The 25,177-nt window shown below is 41.7% G+C and overlaps 1 protein-coding gene across 1 annotated transcript in view; it reads right to left on the reverse strand.

The window, feature by feature from the left end:
* Nucleotides 1–13,699, reverse strand: part of SYT13 (synaptotagmin 13) — a 59,251-nt gene extending 45,552 nt beyond the window's left edge. The window contains exon 1 of the mRNA XM_051964745.1: nucleotides 12,931–13,699. Within this exon, the coding sequence (XP_051820705.1) occupies nucleotides 12,931–13,119 (189 nt within the window). The 5' untranslated portion in view covers nucleotides 13,120–13,699. The remainder of the gene's footprint in view (nucleotides 1–12,930) is intronic.
* Nucleotides 13,700–25,177: the final 11,478 nt, after the last annotated feature.

Consider the following 25,177-nt stretch of genomic DNA (forward strand, 5'->3'; position numbering starts at 1 on the left):
GCACCTACTGTGTGCAAGGCTTTAAACAAATCAATGGGGATACAAAAAAATGAAATATAACCTATCCTTAGGGAGATTAAATTCCATCGAGAAGAAACAACTCATTAAATAAAGGAAATAAGGAATATAGAATCAGAGGGATAGAGTTAGAAGGGGACAGAAGACCTCATCTGCTCCAACTCTCTCCTGTTATAGAGGAGAAAACTGAGGACAAGAGAAATCAGGATAAGTATAAATCTCATGTAGGGAGACACTCAAGCTGAGTTTTGAAGGAAACTAAGGATCTCAAAGGGCACCTTGGTGCTGCAGTATGTGGAGCATCAGGCTTGGAGTCTGAGGACATGAGTTTAAATCCAGCCTCAAATACTTCTTAGCTATGTAACCCTGAACAATTCACTTAACCCTTCTTGCCTCAGTTTCCTCATCTGTAAAATGAGCTGGAGAAGAAAAAGACAAACCACTCCAGTATCTCTGCCAAGAAAACTCCAAATAGGATCATGAAAAGTCAGACATGATTGAAATGACTGAACAACAACAAGAAGAGGCATTCTAAGAGGCAAAGGTGAGTAGGGAGAGTACTCCAGACCTGGAGGACAGTGTAGAGAGAATCATGGAAATAGAAGAGGGAATTTTATATCCTGGGAACATGACAAATAGATTGATTTCAGCATCTAAAGAGAGAAAGACAGGAACTAGACCATGGATTTCATTGGCAGAAGGAACTCCCAGATGAGGAAATTCCCTCTACCAAAGAAAAAGCAACATCTGTGCCATTTAAAGTAGGGTACAAGGACTATCAAGAAAATAAATCACCTTATCAGGGTCACACAGATTGTATTAAAAAGAAAAGGCTTGAACCCAAGTCTTCCGGGCTTTTAGAGGCCAACTCTCTAAGCAGTATTTTAATTGTTCTTAGACTCTTTGTAACCTCTGTTTGAATTTTCTTGGCAAAAATACTGGCGTGGTTGGCCATTTCCTTTTCCATTCATTTTACAGATGAAGAAACTGAGGCAGACACAGTTAAGTGACTTACCCAGGGTCACACAGTGAGGAAGTATTTGAGGCTAGATTTGAACTCAGAAACATGAGTCTTCTTGACTCCAGGTTCCACACTCTATCCACTGTGGTGCCATCTAGCTGCCCTATGCACTATGCCATGCTACTTATTTCTACATTTATACTATGTACCAAGCATTGTACTGAATACTTTACAGATATGATCTCATTTGAATTTCACAACCACCCTAAGAGAGAGGTGCTGTTATTATCCCCATTTTATAAATAAAGAAACTGAGGTAAACAGAGAACCTCAGGCCTTTTTCCTAGCTCTGGACCCAATGATCTTTCCACTATCCACATGTAATCAGCCTTACATGATAATCTGTAGCCAGATTGTGTAGGGCTATAAATCTCAGAATAGTTTGTATTTAAAAAACAGAACTTTTTTTTATTTTTTAATGAGAGCTTTTAATTTTCAAAATACACACAAAGATAGTTTTAAACATTCACCCTTGCAAAACCCATATTCCAAATTTTTCTCCTTCCCTTCTCCCTACTCACCTCCCCTCGACAACAAGTAATCCAATATAAATTAAACATGTGCAGTTCTACTAAACATATTTCCACATTTATCTTGCTACACAAAAACCAGATTAAAAATGGGAAAAAAGAAAAAAGTAAGCAAACAACAAGACAACAGAACTTCTGGAGAAAGAGAGTGATATGGTCAGACCTATGTTCTAGAATATCAATATGGCAGCTATATGAAGAATGGGTTGATTAAAGGTGGAAGACATTTGACACAGAGCAAGAACATTAGAAGTTCTATTTTTTCTTCCCTTTCCTTCTCTGTCTCTATCTCTCTCTCTCCGTCTCTGTGTCTCTCTGTCTCTGTCTGTCTCTTTATCTCTGTTTCTCTCTATCTCTCTATCTCTCTCTGTCTCTGTGTCTCTCTGTCTCTTTATCTCTGTTTCTCTCTGTCTCTGTCTCTCCCCCCTTCCTTCCTTCAATCATCCATCCCTCTAGTCTTTCAGTTCTGAAATCTAAGTTACATGCAAGAATTTGTTATTAAAACACCTCCACAAATAGTCATATGGTGGAGGGGTCAACAATGCCTACTATTCATGCTACCCATGTCACTGACTGGCTGAGTATTATTCATTGTTTAGATTTGTTGTTGGCTAGCCTGATGCTGACTAACAGTTCAGCCAGCCAGTGACAGAGAAGACTGGATTGTCTTTTCTCTCTTCTTCTGATTCAATCCAAAAAGCAAGTCCCCGGCAACAGTCCAGATCGGCAAAGAGTATCCAACATAGTAGGTCCTTAATACATGGTTAATGAATGAATTAAAGAATAAATGAGCAAATATGTGCATCTGCTGTTACTCTGGAAACTACAGTCATCATGATTTGGTAGATTTCCAATGTATTCACTTTCTATATAGTAAATTGCTTGCTCTCACTGGACCTGTTTTCTCTGATGAAAAGTGAGGGAGTTCAACGAGGCCCTTTCTTAAGTTATTTTTGGATGCAAATCTTTTGATCATAAAGAAGTGAGTAGGAGGAACGTCCTAGTGAAATCCTCAATTTCCCCCAGGGAACCAGAGCCCCACACTTACCCCAAGATGATTATAGAATACTTTGTGTAGAACCTCCTTTGACAAAAATTTGCCAGCTTGGGCTAAATATAAATAAACAAAGAACCTCTTGTATCCTATTTATCACTTTGAACGAGACTGCAGGAGTCAGAGAAGTCTGCTGATGGAATCCAGTCTGTCTACATCATCATCTGTGTGACTTTGGGCATATCCTTTAAGCTCTCCGAGCCTTAGTCTGCAAAACAAGAGCTTTGGATTTCATGGTCTTTAAGGTTCCTCTCAGTTTTAAAGAAAAATAGGGAATATTGTTACTAAATTATAAAATAACAATAGTAAGATCACATTACATATATATATATATACACACACGCATTCTATGTATCTCCAGACAGATATTCTTAAGTTGCAGTCTGCAGACATTCAAGGAGTCTGTAAATAGGTTTTAGGAAAACCCATGAACTTATATGAAGAAAATACATCTTTATTTTTACTAAACTCTAACTGAAATTTAATATTTCCTTTAATTACTTAAAACATTGTGCTGAGAAGCAATCCAGGTAACCAAAGGGATCCATCCCTGTGAAATCCTTGAGAATGAGCACTTTCATTTATGCCTTTTCTTCCCCAATACCTCGGACAGCTCTTGGCACTAGGCACTTAGTGCATGCTTAATAAATGCAATAATTAACTGACCATAGATATTTGATATATCTGTTACCTCATGTGATCCTCACAACTACTCTTTGGGGTAAGCACTCCAAATTTTACAATTCCCATTTTACAGACAAGGAAACTGAGGCACAGAAGGATGAAGTAGCCAGGATCACACAAGTAAATATCCAAAGTACAACAATTATCCAGGTGTTTCTGTGTTCCCTGAACTGTTTCCCCCCTATGACCCTGCCATTTTCACTGAGGCACAGAGAGGGGAAGCCAACAGCATTCTGGCTGAGAACCAATTTAAACCGTGATAGATGCTGACTGACAGCTCAGCCTGATCTCCCCCAAATTCCATAACTATTTGTGGAGTCTTTTAAATAACAAAGCCCTGTGTTGTGGCCTAGATTTCAGAAATGAAAGATCAGAGAGTTGGATGAAGAGGGAAGACAGGCTCCATAGGTAGGAAGGTGAAAAACCAGGCAGTGAATCCACATGAATCCTCAATGAATCCAGGGAATCTTCAGACTCCACATGGATGATTCCATGCTTTCCAGTTAACACAACAAGGCCGTCATTTCTAAGACACAGAACTCTGCCTAAAAACAGTCCCCGTGGGTGATTTTGAGACTTCATGGGGAGTTTTGAGGAAGGAAGAAAGCAAATGGGGACTAATCCCCTGACCTACCAATATTTTCATTTCATTGTGACTTGGAGAAAATCTCTCAGGTTTCCCACTGAAAGCCCTTCGCAGTGGGGCCACTTGTGTCCCTGATGTTTGATCAGCTGTTAGAGCTCGTCCCCATTCTGCAAGTCTGTTCCATCCTCCTGGGTAAAGATGGCCTCCCACTAACTGACGCACTGGCCCAGAATAACTGAGCCCGACTGGCCCTGCCGGCTTTGTCCCTGGGAGCCGGCCTGCTCTGCCAGTCTTCATGGTCCCTCCCCTCAAGTCCTGTCCTTCCCTTTCCTTGAACTTGCCGGGTCCTGGGAATGAGGGGCAGGAGTGAGGAGACCAACCAGGGATCTGTCCAGTGTGGGGGTGGGAGAAAGATGCTGAAATATGGGCTTGAGCCGGCCCTGGAAAAGCCAGCCGGGATCCAAGGCTATGTGCTCATTAAAGGCAGCTCACGTTTCTGTGGTGCACCGGAGCCGAGGAGCAGGGTTAGCTCATTTAATCACACACCCACTTTATTTGGAAAGCTCAGAGGAATTAGGATCCTCTGATGTGATCTAGTCAGGGGATTATAAGCTTTGAGTCAAGAAGGAACTTCACAGGCCATTGGTTCCAACCCTCTCAATTTATATATGGGGAAACTGAGTCCCAGGGAGATGCACTGACTTCTCCCATGTTCTTAGGTAGCATTAGAAGCAGATCTGAACCAGGTTTTTTGACTCAATATTCTGACACTGAGTTTGCTTTCTTTCTATTCTGCCTTATTTTATAGATGAGGAACCTGAAGACCAGGAAAGGAGAATGTTAACTCGTTGTTTATCAACAAGCAGACAAATGTCAGACATTAAGTGACTGAGCTGGGTCTTGAACCCAAATTTCTTGTGTCTGAGTTCCATATTCTTTCTATCTCCACCTGATTTTAACTGAAATGAGAGATTTTTTTTCATTTCTCACCATTAGTTTTCTATTCTATTTGATTTTTGCTTGGGCAGAACTGGAACCTCTCAGGCACTCAGTAAATATTTGTTGAATAAATGAAGTCCGGTGACTTTGCTTTATCCTACTTCATTGAACAGGAAATACCTGTCTGAGGACTAAGGCTGACTCAGATGCCTACAAAGAATGGGTCACCCTTTGACAAAGCTCTTTCCTCACAACAATTTGGTGAATTAGGCATTATCATGCTCATTGGGGAGCAGAAAGATTAAATAACCTGTATAGAATTGTAGAATTACCAAATAGAAAAGTCAGAGTCTTGGTGGAGAAAAAGTCCCAAATATGGAATTGGTCTTGGATTCAAATCTCTGCCCTGCCACTTTACTTGTGTGCCATTAGGTCAGATGTTTCACTTCACCATGATCTATTCCCTATTTATAAAATCCAAGTAGGGAAGACTTAACTAGATGGCTTCTGAGGCTCCTTCCAGTTCTAGATATATTATCCTAGTGGGACCATAGGTGAAACACTTTGTTTCTTGAGCCCCAGTTTCTTCTTCTTTAAAATTGGGGAGAGGGTGCTTTTGTAGTCTTTAGGTTCCTCCCAATTCTAGGTCTGGTCTCACTCAGGATCACAGGAGACTTGAGAGTAGCTATATTATTCCTGATTCAGCGTGCTTGAACATCCTACATCTCAATCTCCATTTCTTGTCTTTAACTTCATCTATATCATGGTCTTGGATTTCCAAAGTGATTTCCTAATTTAGAGAGACTTGGGAGAATTAGGCAATCAACAAGCCTTTATTAAGTGAGTACTATGTGCCAGACAGTGAGATAAGAGATGAAAACACGAAGAAAAGCTGCGATGTGTTATTGGATTGGGAGGGGGACCCGAGGGTCATCAACAAGGGTCAAGCTCCCAGCTGTTTGCCCCCTCTTTGGCAACTGCACCTCACATCCTGGTCTCTCTACACTCCCACAACAAACTTATTGCCTAGAGAATGTAAACATTCTTATTCCCATTTTACAGACAAGGAAACTGAGGTCTCAGAATGTTAGCCAATGGTTATCTCGCTGGTAAGTAGTTGGAAATAAATTTAGGATTTCTAACATGCTGGCCATCACACCTGAATTAACAGAAGAAGAGCCTCGTCTTTGTCCTTTGTTCTCTTCTGGCTTTGGCTCCTCCTTAAATCAGAACACAATGGCCCAACTCACCCACAATTCCTCGCCTTCATGACCAGGGCTAAGATGAGAAAAGGCCAGCACCATTCTCACCTCTCCAAACCCGGGCTGTTAGACAGGGCAGGAAGCTCAGCATCTGACTCTTCCAAAGGGTACAAAGGCACAAAGAAACAAAGAAAGAAAGAGGAGGAACTATGATAGAGAGGGGGACAGAGGAAGCTGGCTGCTCTAAGCTTTGGCAGAATCTGGAGTCAGGAGATCTTAATTCAAGTTAAAGTGTCTTGAAGGCAGGGACTATGTCCTGACTCTGTATTCCCAGAGCTTAGCACAGTGCCTGGTACATAGTAGGTGCTTAATAAATGCTTATTGACTGACTACTATTTATTAGCTGTGACTCTGAGTATGTCACTTTACTACTCTCTGGCCCATTTTTCTCCTGTTAAAAATGGGGATAAGAGTGAACAAAGGAGATAGTGCAAAAGACAGATCATGGAAATATGAGTTAACATTAGGCATGTGCCTAATGCACCTGCCATTATCACCAGTGGATGAACACACTGGGATCCAAAGAGATTTGCCTAAGGTCTTTGGCAAGTGAAGGAAGGGCAAAGTTACTCCTCATTCTCCCCTCCAAATTTAGTTTGAATAGGATAAAGGGTCTAGTCCTCTACTTCTCCCCATCACTGATCTTCTCATTGTTGCTGCTGACATTTAGTCATTTTTTCAGTCATGTCTGACCCTCTGTGACCCCATTTGGGGTTTTCTTGACCACTGAAGTGGTTTGTCATTTCCTTCTCCAGCTCATTTTACATATGAAGAAACTGAGGCAGAGTGAAATTAGCCAGAGTCACACAGCTTGTAGTAAGTGTCTGAGATAGGATTTGAACTCAGGAAGATGAATCTTCCTCACTCCAGACCAGGGCCCCCTAGGGCCCCATCACTGATTTTATCCTTGACCAGTTATGGCCAAGCCAGTCATCTCCATCTTCCCTTTCTTTCCCTTTGATCCATGCTGCTCTGTGTTCATTGCTCCTCACCATTTTCCTCTCCCCTAAGTGTTTCTGCTTTTTCCAAAGATGGGAAAGAGCCATCTCTCTTCTGACCTAATGTCCTCAGGACACTAAGAACCCTCCTATTCCCCACAAGGCATCGGGAGCTTAGTGTGCTTAAAAGGTTGTTGGGGAAAAAATTAAAAAGAAAAGGAAAGAAAAAAAAGGTTGTTGGCTGTGGAATCGGGAGAGACTTCCATTCAATCCTATTTCTGATACCTCCAGCCATGTGATCAATTTGCAATTTGCAATAAGCAATTTGCTTAACCTCTGTGAGTTTCATTTTCTTCCTATGTAAAATGTAGATAATCGTATATACTTCAAAGGATTTTTGTGAGGCTCAGATGTGTGCAAAATACTTTGCAAAATTTAAAGCAAAATGCAAAGACCTTCTAACTCTATAATGGTAGCTCCCTCCTTAACCTTCCTTCTCATACCCACTCATGACTAAGGACATGGTTCGGTAGGATCCAAGCAAACTAGAAAGTCCTCATTTACAAAGAAAAGCACAACTTTGCTTAAATTAAACAATGCTCATTGTAATTCTCCACCATATACAGTGCCAATAAGACCAAGAACAAAAGGGAAAGAGAAAACACACAGCTTGTTTTGTTCTCTGGATATTCTTGCAGCACTTTCAATATAATTGTATTTGTGGCCGCCATTGTATGCTCATTTAAATGTCCTCAAACTTGGAGTTTTGCCTGTTTTTCAGGGTTCAAAAGATCGGAAAGTGATAGCCAGAAAGGACTTACTAGTTATCTGGCCCAACTCTGTCATCTTACAGAGGAAGTCCCAAGGGTAGGAAATGGCAAAGGTGAAATGACTCTAAATCCAGAATTTCCCTTTTTCCCCTATACCACACCGCCTAGAAATGAATCCTCCTAGGAGGAATTCAGCTAGGATTCATCAGTCATTATCTTCCTTTTTTTGAGGTTATTCATGACCCCAACCCCAACAGGGTTTTCTAAAGATAATTAGTGAGAAATGAGCATAAGGGAATTGATAGTCTGATGGGAACAAGGGGTGAGATGCTCTTAAGTGCTGGGAGACAGTAAAGCCAATGTGATACTGTCTGATGAGTACAGAGGAAGGGAAACAATGGTACCACTGTCACTGGGGCTGGCTGCTCCCCTCTGTTTTTCTCTGACTTTTAGTTTTGATCTCAGTCTTCCTTTACCTCTCTCTGTGTCCTTTTTTTAACAGCATCTTCTGCCTTCTTTACCTCTCTCTCTCTAACTAGGTCTAATTAACTCAGCTTTTATGTATCTGTCTCCCTGTTTCCATTTGATTCTCTTATTCCCTTTCTTTCCCTTTGATCCATAACACACATAAGTCATCATATCCATCCATTCTGATATTCTCTCTTGTTCTATTGACTAATTAATTTCTTGCTACCTCTCCCCTGTTTCTGTAGATCTCTTTTATGTGTTCTTTCCAATTTTTCTCCTATCTTCTCATTGTCTCTTTGTCCTCATATTTTCTTTCTCCTTTCAGTCCATTTTTTTTCCATCTCTCCCCATCTTTTCTTTCTGCTCATTTCTTTTCTCCCCCTCTACTCTCTATCTCCTCTATTCTCTTTCTTTCCATTTCCCCTTTCTCTTCTTTATTTTCTTCTTCTCTTTCCTCTTCTCTTTGTCCTTTCTACCCTTTCAATTTCTCTTTTTTGTTTACCCTTTCTACCCTTTCCACTCTTCTTCTCTTTTCTATCTGCTTCTTTTTTCTTTTTCTCTCCATTCTACTGCTTTACTTTCTCCTTTACTTTCTTGCTCTTCACCATACTCTGTTTTTTTTCTTTTCAGCCTTTATCTTTATCTTTTCTCTCCCTTTCTTTTGTCTCTCAATTTGTTTCTCTGTTCCATAAATTTCCTTTTCTCTTATTCCTCTCCTCTCTACTTTCCCACTCCTTTCTTCCCTCCTCTTTTTTCTTCACTCCTCTCTCTTCTCTTCCTCTTTCATCTCATTTTATATGTATTTGCCTCTCTGTCTCTTTCAGTCAATATCTCTCTCCTCTTTTCTCCTTTTCTCTCCCTTCTCTGTTTTCTTTTCCCTCTACTTTCTGTCTCTTTGTGTCTCTTGAATATATTTTGACCAGAGCTAGTGGTCTGTTATTTTAAAAATTTCCAAAACTGTAGAAATGCTTTAGGTTGGAATAAAGTTAAAGATGTTTATTGGATCTAAGTCAAGAAGAATAATTATTATGAGGACTCCCATGTCTCACCAGGAGGAGAAAAGAAGAGTGCCACCAGGCTTCAGCTGACTCCAGCTTTGAGTACAACCTTGGGGAACAAACTGACAGCATGTCAAAGGTTTCCAAGGACGCCTTTTGGTCTCCAGTAGGCAGCGTTCTGCACATCTCCCTGAAATAACCCATGCTAATTTCTGGATGAAAAATTCATACAGCCGGCTGCCTTCCCCATTGCTAAGCAACCAGCCACAACATGTTTATCATACCAAGTCTAACATTAAGTAAGGCTGAGTTGGGAGTGAGACCAAGGTTCTGAAAGGCGATGGGTAGGACCTCCCTTCTGGCCAAACCCACCTTAACCAGAAGAAACTCATCCTGCTCCTTCCAACTCTGCCTACGGTGTGCTTTATGTGCAGAATAGCCTCCTCCTCATCTCTGGCAGAGACCTATTTCAAAAGTCTGATCTGGCCAGCCCCAAATGCCATTCTTCCACAGAGTTCTCCCTTTTCTCTCAAATCAGGAGTGAGACTTCAAGGCCTGAATCTGGAATCAGTTGGACCCAATCAGGGACTAAATTCTGCTTCTGCCACTTTACTATCTTATGTGAACTAAAAAGCCTTTGAGTCCCAGGTTCATCCTTGGTCAAGTGATAGGGCTGTACCTGTAATGGGCTGCATCAACTCAGCCCATTACATGTACCCAATGACCTCTGGATCCTTTCCAGCTCTAAATCATTTGATTTATGATAGAAAGGGCATTTTATAAACTACTGAGCACCACTTAGGTGGAAGGCCCTGTGCTAAGTAAGTACCATGGGCTCTACAAAGACATGTTTCTTGAATTTAATTGCTTTGAGCGGGGTGACCTTCAGCACTGGGAGAAATTTCTGAGGTCTGCCTCATAAATGTGCACATACAATGTGCATAATGTCAATAGAGGCCTTTTTTATTAAAATAGGTCTTTAAGAAAAGCTTTTGTAGACTGGAATACTTAGTGATCGGGCACTTCATGTAGAAAAAGTATAAGATTCATGCTTCAGGCAGGGAAACCAGAAAAAGACATTTTATGTTCTTTGTGCTAAAGTCCCTTGGTCCATGTTCAAATGTCCCTTCCAAATCTGGCCTCCCAGATCCATGTTCTAAGGTTCCTTCCAGCTCTAAAGATGCTCAATCCTAAGGTCTCTCTCAGTTCTAACACTGTATGTTCTAATGTTTCTTTTAGTTTTGACATTTTGTGTGATTTGTTCTAAGATTTCTTCTAGTTCCAATAATGAGGTTTAAGATCTCTTTTAGCTCTGATATTCTATGTCCTAACATTCTTTCTAGCTCTGATATTCTATGTCCTGTAGTCTTTTCCAACTACAATATTCTCAGATTCCTCACAGTTCTAACATTTTATGCTGCAAGTGCCTCCTAATTTTTTTTTTTTTGGAAAGGGGGGACAAGTGACGCTATTGGGATTAAGTGACTTGCCAGGGGTCACACAACTAGTAAGTGCTAAGTGGCTAAGGCTGAATTTGAACTCAATCCTCCTGACACCATGGCCAGTGCTCTATCCCCTGTGCCATCTAGCTGCCCCAGGGTCTCCTAATTCTAATAATTAATATTCTGTTAGGTGAGCTTCCATTTCTTCTGTATATGTCTTGAGTATACCTTGTTATTTACATGCTACCTCCTCCCATGGAAGGTGAGCTCCTCGAGGGTAGGGCTGTGTTTTTGCCTTTCTTAGTATTCCCAGCACTTAGCCCAACGTCTGAAGATGCTGAAAAAACATTTGTTGACGATGTTCTAAGACTGCTCTTAGTTCAAACATTCTCTGTTCTAGGATTTCCTGGAAGCTATTTGAACATGCTATGATTATATGATTCTCTGAACACTCTCCTCCATTCATGTGACCCTCCCACTAGGAAAAGAACAAGAAGAGATCTGAGCCCAGAGCCAAAGGATTCTAGGGTGGATCTTGCAGACAGGGACCAGGGTGTACCCACGTGGTACACTGCAAGATGTTTACAACTCTGTTCTGAAACTCAAGGTCAGATTTTCTAGTTAACCCCACTCCCTTCCTTCAAATCATCCCAGCAAGGTGACTTGCCTCTTTGGCTTTCCAGGGACAGAGTACACATGCATCCTCTGCCTACTCATCCCCACCCTTCCAGTTTGCCAGCCAAGGGCTCTTTCCAGTCCCTGCTAGCCAGAGGTCAAGAAGAACAGATGCAGGTGCTCATGTTCCTGTTAGTCCCAGAGATCTCTTTCAAGGAAGTGGAGTCAACCCCAGCTGTATGACTGTAGGCAGTAGTGGGAGTTTGGGGGCAGATCGTGGTGAAAGCAGGGGATGTCTTTCCAACCTTCAGGGTCTTATCCACTTCTACTTCCAAGCTCTCTCTTATGTCTGGAAGCTTTTAAACCACAGGTGTTCTTCCCTCCCTCCAGACTGTCCTTCCTACCCACGAGGGAGAATTTTCCCTCCTGGAGAGATCACTGCATTTTCCTTTGTTTAGGACTCAGTTTGGTTCCTGACCCACATACATTGTTGGATTTGGGTTTTTTTTTACTCTCCATTTACACCCCACACACATATGCTCCACCATCTCCCAAAGCCCTTCCTCCACTTTTCCCTCAGAATCCTTTATTTCCCTCTTAAGACTCCTTACAGTCCCCAATGCTCCCCCCAATCCATGATTCCCCCTATGCTCCTTGCAGCTCTCTCTCATACCCCCTCCCCATAGTCCCTAATTATCTCAGTCCTTCCTTGGAATCCTACACTTCTCCCATCTCCCTATTTACCCCACCCCCCAATCATCCTCTCAATCAGTCCTACTCCCTTCTCCTGTCATAACTCCATCCTTCCTCCCCTAATTCTCCCTCCTCACAGCACCCTCACCCCACTCACTGAATCCTTCATTCTCAAATCCTCCCCCTCCTCCTGGTATTAACCTCCCCAATCCTGTTACAAATGTTCAGCCCCCTTCTCCCTTCTCCATGTTCCCCAGTCCCTCTCCAATTCCCCAGTTGTACTGTCTCCTGTCATGTCCCTGCCACTCCAAGTCAAAGCACCCACTAGAACCCCCCACTTCCCCAGAGGCTTCACTAGCCATCTCCCCTCCCGCAGGAACATCACTCCTTTCCCCTTTGGGAGCCTCTACTCTACTCTTTCAACACCCCCCCCCAGTGCACTCACCCCCCAGTCTCCACTCTCACCCCCTAGCGTCCACCTCTCTTTAGTCCTCTTCCTTCAATGCTCTCCTGCAGGATTCTTCAAGAGACACCTAATCCTCCCCCAGAATTCATCAATCCCCAACTCCCCTCTTCATTGATCTTCACTCATCCTGATCCTCCCCCAGAATACCCTGCTCTCCCTCGACCCATAGCCCCCCTCTCAATCCCTTCCTCAGTATCCCAGTTCCTCAATCTCCTTTATCATGCCCCCATCCCACCCCTCTATTTCTCTGTATCGTCCCCCCTTTGCTGCCCTCGTGCCAGCTGCAGCCCCCTGCCACCCTTGGCCCACGAGGTCACACCCCCTCCCCAGGGGGTCAGTCCCCGCCCCCCACTCCAGGGGCAGACAGATGGCCCCGCCCCCAGACAGGGGAGGGGGCGCGGTCGGTTCCCGGCTCCCTTCCGCGTGCGGTGGAGGCGCCCGGGTACCTGCTGCTGCTGGGCGGGCCGAAGCACGCCGGACGTCGCTTTCTCAGCATCCTGGCCTTGGTCCTGATCCTGGAGTCCGTGCTTGGGGTTCAGGCGGCGGCACAGGCAGGTGAAGCCGCACAGGGCAAGGATGCTGGTGGCCGTGCCCAGCGTGGCGCCCAGCGCGATGATGGGCACCGACAGCACCATGGTCCCTCCGGGCGCAGCAGGGCAGGACTCTGGGATCCCAGTCCGCGCGGGGCAAGGCTGCAAGCGGGGGGGCCCTCCTCCCTCGTCCTCTTCGGCTCCCCTTAGGGCTCAGGACCTGTCCCGGACCCGAGCGCCCCCGAGGCTCCTCTCCCCGCGCTCCCCGGGGCCGGGCGGCCCGGGAGGGGCAGGGGGACGTTAGTCCCTGCGGGCTCGCTCCCCGGGGTCCAGTTTGTGCCCCCTGGCGCCGCCCTCCGCTGCCCACTGCCGGAGCTCAGCGGCCCCCTGGCCTCCTCTGGAATCTGCAGCTCTCATTGAATCGGGCAGACAGAGACCAGAAGGGAAGGGATGGAAGAGGAGGGAGGGGCGGGGCTGGGGCTGGGGGTGGGTTAGGGGTTGGGGAGGGGAGCAGCCACTGTGCAGTGGAGACAGGAAGACGTCAGAGATGGGGAACGGCCTTTCCGCCTCCCCCCAAACCCCTACCTCCCGCAGAGCTCTCCTCTGCCTCCAGGTTCACTCCCACCTCTCCCCTCACCCCCCCCCATAATACTCCCACCGTATCACGTCAAGTTCTCTCAGCTTCCCAGCCCCCACTAGCCCATAGATCAGAAAATCACCTCCTCACTCCTGGAGAATAAATCGGAAATCCTTAGTCTTAGAATTTTCTTTCATCTTGGATCTGCAGCTTCCAGAGGCAAAATATTATCAGCCTGCATGGTGGACAGACCCCTCAATTAGTAGTAGTCGAGAGCCAAGTTTGATCCTGGACAAGTCATTTTTCTCCTCTGGTTCTGTTTACTCATATGAATATGAAAAAGTTGAACTAATATAAGACAATCATTTATTTTGAGCTGGGGAGAGCGTTAGAGGTCATTTGTCCAATCTTATTTTATATATGAGGAACTGAGGTGGGGGGAAGGAAAAAGATGTGCCTGATGGATACTTAGATTTTCCTCAGTCTGGAATGGATTTGGACCCTGGGCCACTGATTCCATAGCTCTTTTTCATGCCTCTGGCTGCCTTTTCTCTGTGTCTCTGTCTCTATTTCTTTTCTCTTCTGTCTCTCCTAAATCCTGGATCGGGAACCCCCCTCTCCCAACAGCTGCTCTAAAACTCAGCAGATCTCCAAGAAATTGAGATTCCCCAAGAGATGATCTGGAGTATCCTTGGTTTCTGTGTCCATCACTGCAGAATGCCCATGGAAAATAAAATATTTCATTAAACCTGTCATCTCTGATCCTCCTCCTGTCTGAAATTCTCTCTGAGAACAACTGTTCTCAAAGGTATCCAGGACAGATGATTAAGGCAACATCTGTGAACAGGACAGGCTCTTGTACCATAGGGTTACAGGTCCCGGTGTAAAAGAAAGGATTCCCTCTCCTTTGGAACATGTCACAGAGAAGTTAGTTATCTTTTCCCAGGTCACACAGCAAATCCTTGGCAGTCTGTTCTTTCCCTAGGCCACCCCCACTCTCCTCTTACTCTTCTACTAGCTTGGGAACAGGGTGATGTTTCCTTCCCTGTTATTTTTATCCAGGCTTTTGGTGAGATTTTTCCCCCAAGAAAACCAATGAACTGTTTTCTTTGAAAACTGGATAAATCTTATTGATAGAGAGGCAGTTGGCAGAGGGTGCTGAGCATCTGGGAATACCTGAATGCTCTGTCTGAAAACAACCTAGAGACAAAAGCTGCCAGGCTAAAAAAGGAAAGGGGAGGGGGAGAGGAGAGAAAGACTGACTGTGGTGAAATGTCAGGGTTAGAAAATCAAATATCCAGAATATTATAACTGGAAAGGGGCTGAGAACAGAGAATGTCAAACCTGAAAGAAACCTTAAAACAGAGAGAATGTGAGAAGGCAAGGGGCCTTGGAACCTAGAACACAAAATTTTAGAGCTAGAAGGAACATGGAATGTCAAGACTGACAAAAAATCTTTAAATGTAAAACAGAATATCAGAACTCAAAGGGACTTGAGACAAAACTTAGAGTAAGAAAGCAGAGAGAGTTTTGAATATAATAGAATATCAAAGCTGGGAGAGACCTTTAAAAAAAAAACTTGGGTTGCCAGCTTTGGAAAGAACCTTAGGATTGAAATATTAGATCTGGAAAAACTCAGAGATCATATTGTTTTTCTCTTTGATTTTTCAGATGAGAAACTTGAGAACAAGAGAGGGAAAGAGACTTTTTCCAAGTGACAGAAACAGGACAAGAATCTGGGTCTTTGAATATTGAATATTTGAAATTTAGACCAAATTAAACAATGCTCGTGTTTTCTCTCCGATGAGCCACTGTACAATTCTGAGTGGTAAAAATGCCTCCTATTTCAAGGACAAAGACTTTCAAATCCAGAAGATGGTTTCATTCTTTCTTTCTTCCTTTCTTTTTTCTCTTTCCTTCCTTCTTTTTTCTTACTCTTTCTTTCCTTCATTCCTTCTTTCTTTCTTTCTTCCTTCCTTCCTTTCTTTCATCCAACAAATATTTTTTTTTGAATGAATGGATGAGTGTCTGCTTTAGTCCAACTTTCTCGTTTTATGGATGAGGGTAGACTAGACTACACCACCATCTACTATGTATCAAGTATTTTACATATATATTGATCCTCACAATGATCCCAGGAGAGAGATGCTATTATTATCCCCTTTTCACAAAGGAAAAAACTGAGGAAGAGAGAGGCTAAATGGATCACACAATTAGTAAGTGACTGAGAGACTGGATTTGAAAACTAGAGAGGGAAAATGGTTTGCCCCAGATCAAATGTGTCTCAACTCCTAATGACATTTATCATAAAAAGATATAAAACTGAGTCCTTGCTCAATAACTAGTATCCTTGTAAATAGCAAAGCCTTGCATTATTAGTTGGCAAAGTGTTCCCCATAGTACAGCCTGATGATGGTAGATCGAAAAAGTGTTATTATCACTATTTTATAGATGAGGGGACAAGCTTAGAGAGATGAAGGATTTCCCCATGGTCACATTGTGCCAGAAGGAGAATGAGAACCTAGATATTCTGACTCCAACTCCAGTATTCTTTCCACCCTGTAATAATAGCCTCTCCCAGCAATAGAGAAATCTCACAAGCAGGAGATTTACTAAACGCTCTCAGAATCTTTCCATTGTTTGGAATCCAAGAATACTGGAGGAGATTTTTCTCCTGCTCCTTCCCCAAACAAGGGGTCTGACTGGGCAGGAAAAGAGCCAGAGATGTATGTGACTCTCTTCCGGGTTACCCAACTTGGGAAAACTCAAGCCTTCTCCAAAGCTGTTTGTCCTCCCTTAACACAGAGATGTCCTTGCACCTCAACGAGAGGAATCTGCCACCTAGAGGGGAAGAAAAGCATCTCCCTTGTCCAGAAACTCTCAGGAGGAGGTCATATAGTCCGAGTCCTCATTTTACAGAGGAGTAAACTGAGGTCCAAAGTACCTTGCCCAAGGTCACCCAGTAAGTAGCAGAACTATGTATGATTCACATTCAAACCCTCTGACTTTAAATACAACACTTGTTACATAGCAGCACAACATTTTATATTTATCTTAGTTAATTTAGCAAAAAGGTAGCGCAGTAGACAGAGCTTGGACCCTGGAGTCAGGAAGACGAATTCAAATCCAATCTCTCATTCACTTCCTAGCTGTGTGACCCACTTAATCTCTCTCTGCCTCTGTTTCTTCCTCTGTAAAATAGAGATGTTGTGAGGATCAAATAAGGTAATATTTGTAAAGCACTTGATACTTAGTAGATGTTATGTTTGTTGTTGTTATTCAGTCATTTTTCAATCGTGGCTGGCTCTTCATGATCTCATTTTGGAATTTTCTTGACCCAAACACTAGAGTAACTTGCTGTTTCCTTCTCCAGTTCATTTTACAGATAAGGAAACTGAGGCAAACAATGTTGAATGACCTGCCCAGGAGCACATAGCTTGTGTCTGAGGTTACATTTGAACACAGGACCTTTTAAGTTCAAAATCAGCACCCTATCCATGATGTCATTTAGCTGTCCCTGGTGCTATATCAATTTTAGCTATTATTATTAAAATAACTAAATTATTTAGATATTAATTTATTTTAATTACTTAATTTAAATTTTATTTTAAAATTATTAATTTAGACTTTAACTCAATTAAGCATTCTTTTCCACACCATCTCTTTTAAAATGGGGCAAAAATTTTTGTCTCCATTTTACAGGTCCAAAACCCAAGACCACAGAAATAAAGTGGTTAGATCATGACACATTAGTAAATATTAAGACTAAAGTGCAAAATAAAACTGTTGGATCAAAGGATTTGGAGTAGAGGGCTGGGTTCAAATCCCACTCAGTCACTCATAATTTTTGTTTCTTTTGGAAACTCTTTACTTCCATTGGCTATTACAAATTTTCTTATTTGTAAAATAAGATGGGTTACACTTGTTTTATTTGACTCTCAGAGGAAAGAAATGAAGGTAATGGGTAGAATTGCCAAAAAGAAAAAAAAAGGCTAGAAAAGGTAAATTGAGGTTGCATATAGAAAAAAAAATTCCTTCTAAATAGAGCTCTCCAGAATCAGACTAGACTACCTCAAGAAAGAGTAACCTCTTCCTCACTGCTATCTTGAAGCAGTGAAAGGATCATCATTTGTTCAGTGTGAAGGAAAGACCTTTCCTTCAGGACTGGGTTGCTCTAAACAATGTCCTTCTTGAAGGTTCATCCAGCTCTGAAATTATGGGAGTCTAAGTAATCTCTAAGTCTCTTCCATCTCTAAATACAATAGAATGCTCATTCATACATAGTTTTTTACAATTTCCATCAGTGAGATGTTTTGATGTGGTGGAAGGAGAACTTGACTTCAAAGTAAAAAGTCCTGAATTTGAGTTCTGTTTTTTTTTTACTTCCCAATCAAGTCATCTTGGGGAATTCACCCCCCATTAATTTTCTCATTTTCAAAATGAGAAGTTTGGACTGGTTGATCTCTTCCAGCTTTGACAGTTAACTCAGAAGCTTCCTAGTCCTACCGAACCAAGAATCCCTTCTTCAAGATACTTGACAAGTGGTAATTCAACCTTCAGTTAAAGACACCTAGAAATAAGGAAATCTCCTATTTCCTAAGGTAACCCATTTTAGTTTTGAATATCTTTAGTTAAATACATCACTGAATACCTGTGAACAACAGCACCATCCTTCTAGTATTTTAGGTTCTTAAATTTGGAGCCATCCTTGATTCTTCTTTCTCCCTCTATCCTCATTCCTAATCATTCATCCAGTCTGGTTAACTTTAGAACCACATCTACCTCTCTGGCTTCCCTCCCTTTATCTCCACTGGTATAGCTATACCCTAGTCCAAGCCTGAACTATTGAAACAGCCTTCTCAGTGGGTCTCCCTGACTCCAATTCCTCTACTTTCCAATCCATCCTTTCTCACAGTACCAAACTGATGTTTCTAAAATGTAGCATCAAATTACTAAAGCTTAAAACTACATTAAGGAGTAGAACCAAAAGAACATTGTACACAGCAACGAGATTATGTGATATATCAACTGAGTTGGACTTGCTTCTTTTCAACTATAAGATGCTTCAGGGCAATTTCAATAGTCTTATGATGGAGAGAGCCATCTGCATTCATTGTCAGGACTGAGTGTGGATCACAACATAGTATTTTCACCTTTTTGTTGGTGTTTTGCTTGCTTTGTGTTTTCTTTCCCATTTTTTCACTTTTGATCTGATTTTTCTTGTATAGTATGATAAATGTGGAAATATGTTTGGAAGAATTGCACATGCTTAACATACACTTATTACTTGCTATTTAGGAGAAAGGGAAAGTGGGGAGGGAGATAAAAAATTTGGAACACAAGATCTTGCAAGGATGAATCTTGAAAACTACCTTTGCCTATATTGTGAAAAATAAAAAGCTATTATTATAAAACAAAAGAACCTAAAAAGCTACACTAAGGCTTTTGGGACAGCCTCTGCATTCATTGGTCCCTAAGATAAAATACAAAATCTTCCCAGAGCTACAATATGACACTTCCCAAGTTTAGCATTTCCCATCATACAATGTGCATCCAAATTATCTCTCACCTCTCTATCTTTGCATAGGCAATCCTCAATGTCTGAAAAGCATTGATAATTTCTAGGATCCTTTACCTCCTTCAAAGAAACCTTGTGAATAAAGAGTTCAAATGCAACCTCTCACAAGGAACCTCTTTCCTCTTGATGCTACTTTGTATATTTCTTTGTATTTACTGATCTCTGAGCCATCTGTTGTCCCCTGTGCCCAAGTAGAATGAAAGCTCTTTGGGAACAGGTGTCCAAATGTGTGTTTATTGTTGTGATTGTTAAAAGACACTTCATAAATGATGAATTGAATCACGTCCTAAGTATGGAATACATGTATTATTATTTCCACTTTACAGATGAGTCAAATGAGGCTCATCCAAAGATCTTGAACAGCGCGGTCATCCCTTCATTTATCCATTCATTACTAAAGAATAATATAACGGCAAACATGAACACACACATACACACATTCATAAACACAACTTTCCCCTTAAGAAGCTCAGAAAGAAGCAAGGAACACACAGATTAGTGAATACAAAATAGATGTCAATACTGACATTTTTGGTAGGGAAGGGGACTAGCAAGAGGGGAAAGAGGATGAAGGGAGATGATCGAGATCGGCTTCCTCTAGGAGATGGCATCTTGTATTCCATGAAGTATTGGTGAAGATTGAGAATATTCCAGCCACTGTGAAGGGATCCAGCCATTCTGGAGAGCAAATGTTCAAATGCTCAACAAGTCATCAAACTGCATACCTTTGATCCAGCAGTGTCTCTACAGGGCTTATATCCCAAAGAGATCTTAAAGGAGGGAAAGGGACCTACATATGCATTAATGTTTGTGGCAGTTGGGGCAAGAAATTGGAAACTGAGTGGATGCCCATCAGTTAGGGAACGGCTGAATAAGTTATATTATATGAGTGTTATGGAATATTATTGTTATATAAGAAATAATCAGCAGGATGATTTCAAAGAGACCTGGAGAGACTTACATGAACTGATGCTGAGTAAAGTGAATAGAACTAAGCGAACACTGTACATGGCAACAAGACTATATGATGATCAATTCTGATGGACGTGGCTCTTCTCAACAATGAGATGATTGAGGCCAGTTCCAATGATCTTGTGATGAAGAGAGCCATCTGCACCCGGAGAGAGGACTGTGGGAACTGAGTAGGGATCACAGTATAACATTCTCCTTTTTGTTGTTGTTCACTTACGTTTTGTTTTACTCATTTACTTTCCTTTTTGATCTGATTTTTCTTGTGCAGGAAGAGAATCGTATAAATATGTTTACACATATTGGATTTAACATATATTTTAACTTGTATAACATATTGGATTGCTTGCCGTCTAGGGGAAAGGGTGGGGGGAAGGAGGGAAAAATTTGAAACACAAGGCTATGCAAGGTCAATGTTGAAAAATTATCCGTACATGTGTTTTCAAAATGAAAAGCTTTTAAAAAAGGAAAAAAAATAATCATTAAAATTTAAATAAAAGAGAGTATTCCAGCCACATGGCCTGTACAGAGGAAGTACCATCCAGGGTAATGACAAGGAAGCCAGGTTGACTAGAACAGAGAGGGATGGGACCAGGCTTTTGGACTCTAGGTTTGGGGTTCCTTTCAAACCCTCCAACCCTCCAGGAGAGAGACAGGCTCCCTGGAATAGTCTGCAAGAGACAGCTCCTCAGGATCAGGCCATAGAGAACCTTAAATTAGTTCATGTCTATTTGGTGTTTGGAGCCCTTTGGGGACCATACTGTTGCTAGTGATTTCATTGTTATCATTAGTCAGTGGGCTGTAAAGATGTGATTTCCCCCCTTTTCCCCTTACTAGCCGAATTGCAGCTTTCAGGAGGCCATCAAAATACATTAGCCTTTAAGTGAACCTAGAGGGGCTGCTTAATAGGATTGGAACAGGAAGGCCTCCCTCTGTGAAGTTTCCTCCAGAGCTTCTAATGCCTTTCCATCCCTGCTGCTGCCTGGACTAGCTTTTCCAGCTCCCAGGGACCAAGAAAGCCCCCTCCTCACCCTTTCAGAATACTCTGATTCATAAACTCAAGTCTTCCTAACCCCTGATCCAGTGCTCCAGCCACAGCTTCACCTTAATAATACCAGCATTATGGGATTGTTGTGAGGCTCAAGGGAGATGATATCTGTTCTTTGTAAACTTTAAAACTACATAAAAATCAACTATTTGCATTTCCACGCCTTCTTTTGTTGTTTGCTTGCATTTTTGTTTTTCTTCCCAGGTTATTTTTACCTTTGAAATCCGATTTTTCTTGAGCAACAAAGGAACTGTATAAATATATACACATATATTGTTTTTAAGATATACTTTAACATGTTTAACATGTATGAGACTGTCTGCCATAGAGAGGAGGGGATGGGGAGAAGGAGGGGAAAAGTTGGAACAGAAGGTTTGGCAAGGGTCAAAGCTGAAAAATTACCCATGCATCTATTCTGTCAATAAAAAGCTATAATTTAAAAATCAGCTATTTTTTTACATTTTTGATAATGTTAAAATGCTCTAAAAGTGTCAACACTCATAATGTTTTAAGGCTGTTCCCAGCTCTGATATTCTGTGTTCAGGGGTCTAGGACCCCTTCCGGCCATGCAGTGCCTTAGGGGCCAGAGGTCCATTGCTGCCCTTCCACAGGACAGTGCTCACCCCATGCCAAGAACGCTCTCTTGCCTCACATCATCCGCCTCCCAGATTGCTCACAAGCCTTCAGTTCTAACTCACATCCTTCCTTCTGAGGATGCTCTCCAGTTCCCTCCCCCTGCTAATGACTTCCTTCTACTCTGCATATATCTCGTAGGCACAGAATTTTTTATATATCATCTTCCCCAGTGAAATGTATTTTCCCTGAGGGCAAACAATGTTTATTTGCCTTTCCCAGAATCTCAGAATTCAGCTGTGTCTCCTGGCACATAGTAAGCACTTAATTAATGTGTGTTGACTGACTTTCTCTTGTGTGTGACTTTAAGCAAATCCCTCTTAACTTCTCTGATCCTCTGATCCTTTCTTAGTCTATAGACATTCATTCATTCATTATTTATTAAGCATCTACTATAGAATAAGTAGGATGGATTATGAAGCCTTTGAGTCTTAAAAGCTTGTAAAGACTTTAGTGATGTCTTACAGCTCAAAATCTATGACACTATGTTCCAAGGTCCCCTCCACTCTGACCTGTGTTCTAAGGGTTCTCCCAGCTCTGACCTTTCTTCTAAGTTCTAAGAGCCCTCCCTCCCAACTCTGATATTCTATGTTCTTTTTTCTCAATAGTATTTTATCTCTTCAATTACATATAAAGATAGTTTTCGGCATTCATTTTTGTACGATTTTGAATTGCGAATGTTTTTCTCCTTGCCCCTATTACTTTCCTCCCTCTCCAAAATAGCAAGCAAAAATGATATAGGTTATTCATGTACAATCATTCTAATCATATTTCCATTAGTCATGTTGTGGAGAAAAATCAGAACAAAAGGGAAAAACCATGTGAAATAAAAAGCAAATTTAAAAGGTGAAAATAATATGTTTCAATCCACATTCAGTTATCTCTCTGTGGATGCAGATGGCATTTTCCATCCCAAGTCTACTGGAATGGCATTATATGTTCTAAGGACTCTCCCAGCTCTGATGTTCTCTATTCTAAGGTCTTTTTCAGTTCCTTTATTCTGTATTCTGTGCTTTAAATTCTCTTTTCAGCCCTGACATGCTATAACTCTTTGAGTCAACCATGACATCCAGGTTTACAGGTCTCATCACTGCCTGCCTGTAAGTGTGGCTGAAGTCAGGTTCATTTTTGGGGGGAGTCTTGCAGATGGCCCCGGGAAGAGTTTTCATGGGCAATTGTTACTCATGGTCAGTTTCAAATTGAAAGTGCTTATGACAAAATAAGACGAAAAGCCCTATGGGGTCCTCAGTGATTAATTCTCCAGATCTATCCCTTATCTGGTCAGCCCAGGGGATGCCCCAGTGACTGAAACATACTCCAGGAACTCCTGGTCCTTCTTTGCAAAGACCTTGGATTTCCCCAAGTAGTTTTACTCGATTAAGGGATTTCCAAGGATGGAGACTCTTACCCGCTTCTATTCAATAAGAGTTTATTTATTAAATGCATTTAGTTTCAAAGATTAAAGCAAGGACCTAGAGCAAAGTCCATTACCCAAGAAATACTTCTTATTGAGGATGATTCAAGTAGCAAGCATCTTTTTTCAGAAAGAAAAAAAGGAGTTCTTTGGAGTATTTCTATTGCAAACTGACTTATATGTTTCAGAATCCCCCAAAAAGAGTAAGAAAGAAGGGGAGGGGTATCTCTAGGTTCTTCCTACATCCAAGGTACACTCCTTGACTGGATACAGGAGTCCTGGGACTCCTGGTCACTATTAGATCCTTCAATTGCTGGTGTTCTTCCTCCCAAAGAACTTTACATTTATTCTACATACATTCTTATATAAGTATTTCTTGTCTTTCCTGATAGAAAATGTGTCCTCTGGGAGCAGAGATTGTTTTATTTGTTGTTCTCGTGTGAATCAATTGATTCATTGATTATTGGCCACTATTGGCCATTGGCCAGCAAATCCCAGGCAAATATTCTAACCACAGTGGAGAACAAGGAAGGGATCCAAGGAGTCCTTCCTACCCATCAATGGTAGTTTCTCATAAAATCCCAAGGTGGGTCCCTCTTCCAAGTCTCTTAATTTTTTTAATGCATGAGATCACAGAATGATACAAGATTAGATGCAGAAGGGAACTTAGAACACAGAAGGTCAAAGCTAGAGGTGACTCTATATAACACACATAGCAAGAACTAGGTAGACCAAAGCATATTCTCTCTTCTAATCACTTTGGCAGATTATCTCTTTCTTATGCACAACATTCCATCTTTTGTACCCTCAATTTACAACTGGAATGTAGCTAAGTGGTACCATGGATAGAGCTGGGCGCTTAAACTCAAATACTTTCTAGCTGTGTGATTCTAAGCAAGGCACTTAATCCTCTGCCTCAGTTTCCTTAAATGTTAAATAGGGATATTTGCATCTACCTCGAAGGGTCATTGTAACAATTTATATAAAGCACTTGGTACACTTTCTGGCATATTGAAGGTACTCAGTAAATATTTGTTTCCTTTCTTCCTAGACCTGGAAAAGACTTTAGGGCATAGAATTTTTCTGCATTTTCTTATAATTTTACAGAAATATTGATATCTTTGGCTTTTACATAATCTCACTTTTTGGATATCTCTCTCCCCCTCCCTCTATAGAAAGTCATTCCTTGTAACCATAAATAAAAAAGAAGAAAAAATAAAGTCAGTTCAGCAAAACTAACAGACACCCCAACCAATTCTGCTGAATTCAAGCTTTTTCTTTATAATCATGCGGTATTGATTTCATTTTCTTTCCATTTATATTGTTATAGTTCTTGTTTATATAATTTTCCTTTTTCCATTTCACTGAAGGTCCATTCACGTGTCTTTCCATGCTTCTCTAAATTCTTCATTTTAATCATTAGAATATAACATTTTAGAGCTGAAAGTAACACAAGAATATTAAATGTCAGAGTTGGAAGAGGTCTTAGATCGTGGAGCAGATTGTAGCAGCTAGATGGTAACTGAGATCACAAAATGTAGACCAATTAAAGGGATCTTTCGGATTTATAACAGCACTTCCTTAGGATAAAAGGGCAACATTGAGGTAAAGAAGGTGAGAAAGGAGAGAAAAGTTCTCACCTGATTCACCTGGATTAGATAGACAAATTAAAAGCTTTATGGTCCATGGGAGCCTCAGGTCTTTGTGCTGATCACCTAGCAAAGCCCCCTCCCTCTTCTATCTGGGATTCTATTCAACACCAGCAGCAGAAACACCCACATATCATCAGCTGGCTTTTCTTCTATTTAAACTCTCAGTTGACCCTGCACAGCATTAACCAATTAGAGCATAATCTCTGATCCAAAACCCACTGATATGGGATTCTCTCCTCAATGGTATGGATCTCTCTTCTTGGGTAAGATCTAGAACTCTCTCTCTTGGTTG

Source organism: Antechinus flavipes, chromosome 6 (assembly GCF_016432865.1).
Source record: "Antechinus flavipes isolate AdamAnt ecotype Samford, QLD, Australia chromosome 6, AdamAnt_v2, whole genome shotgun sequence".
Lineage (NCBI taxonomy): Eukaryota > Metazoa > Chordata > Mammalia > Dasyuromorphia > Dasyuridae > Antechinus > Antechinus flavipes.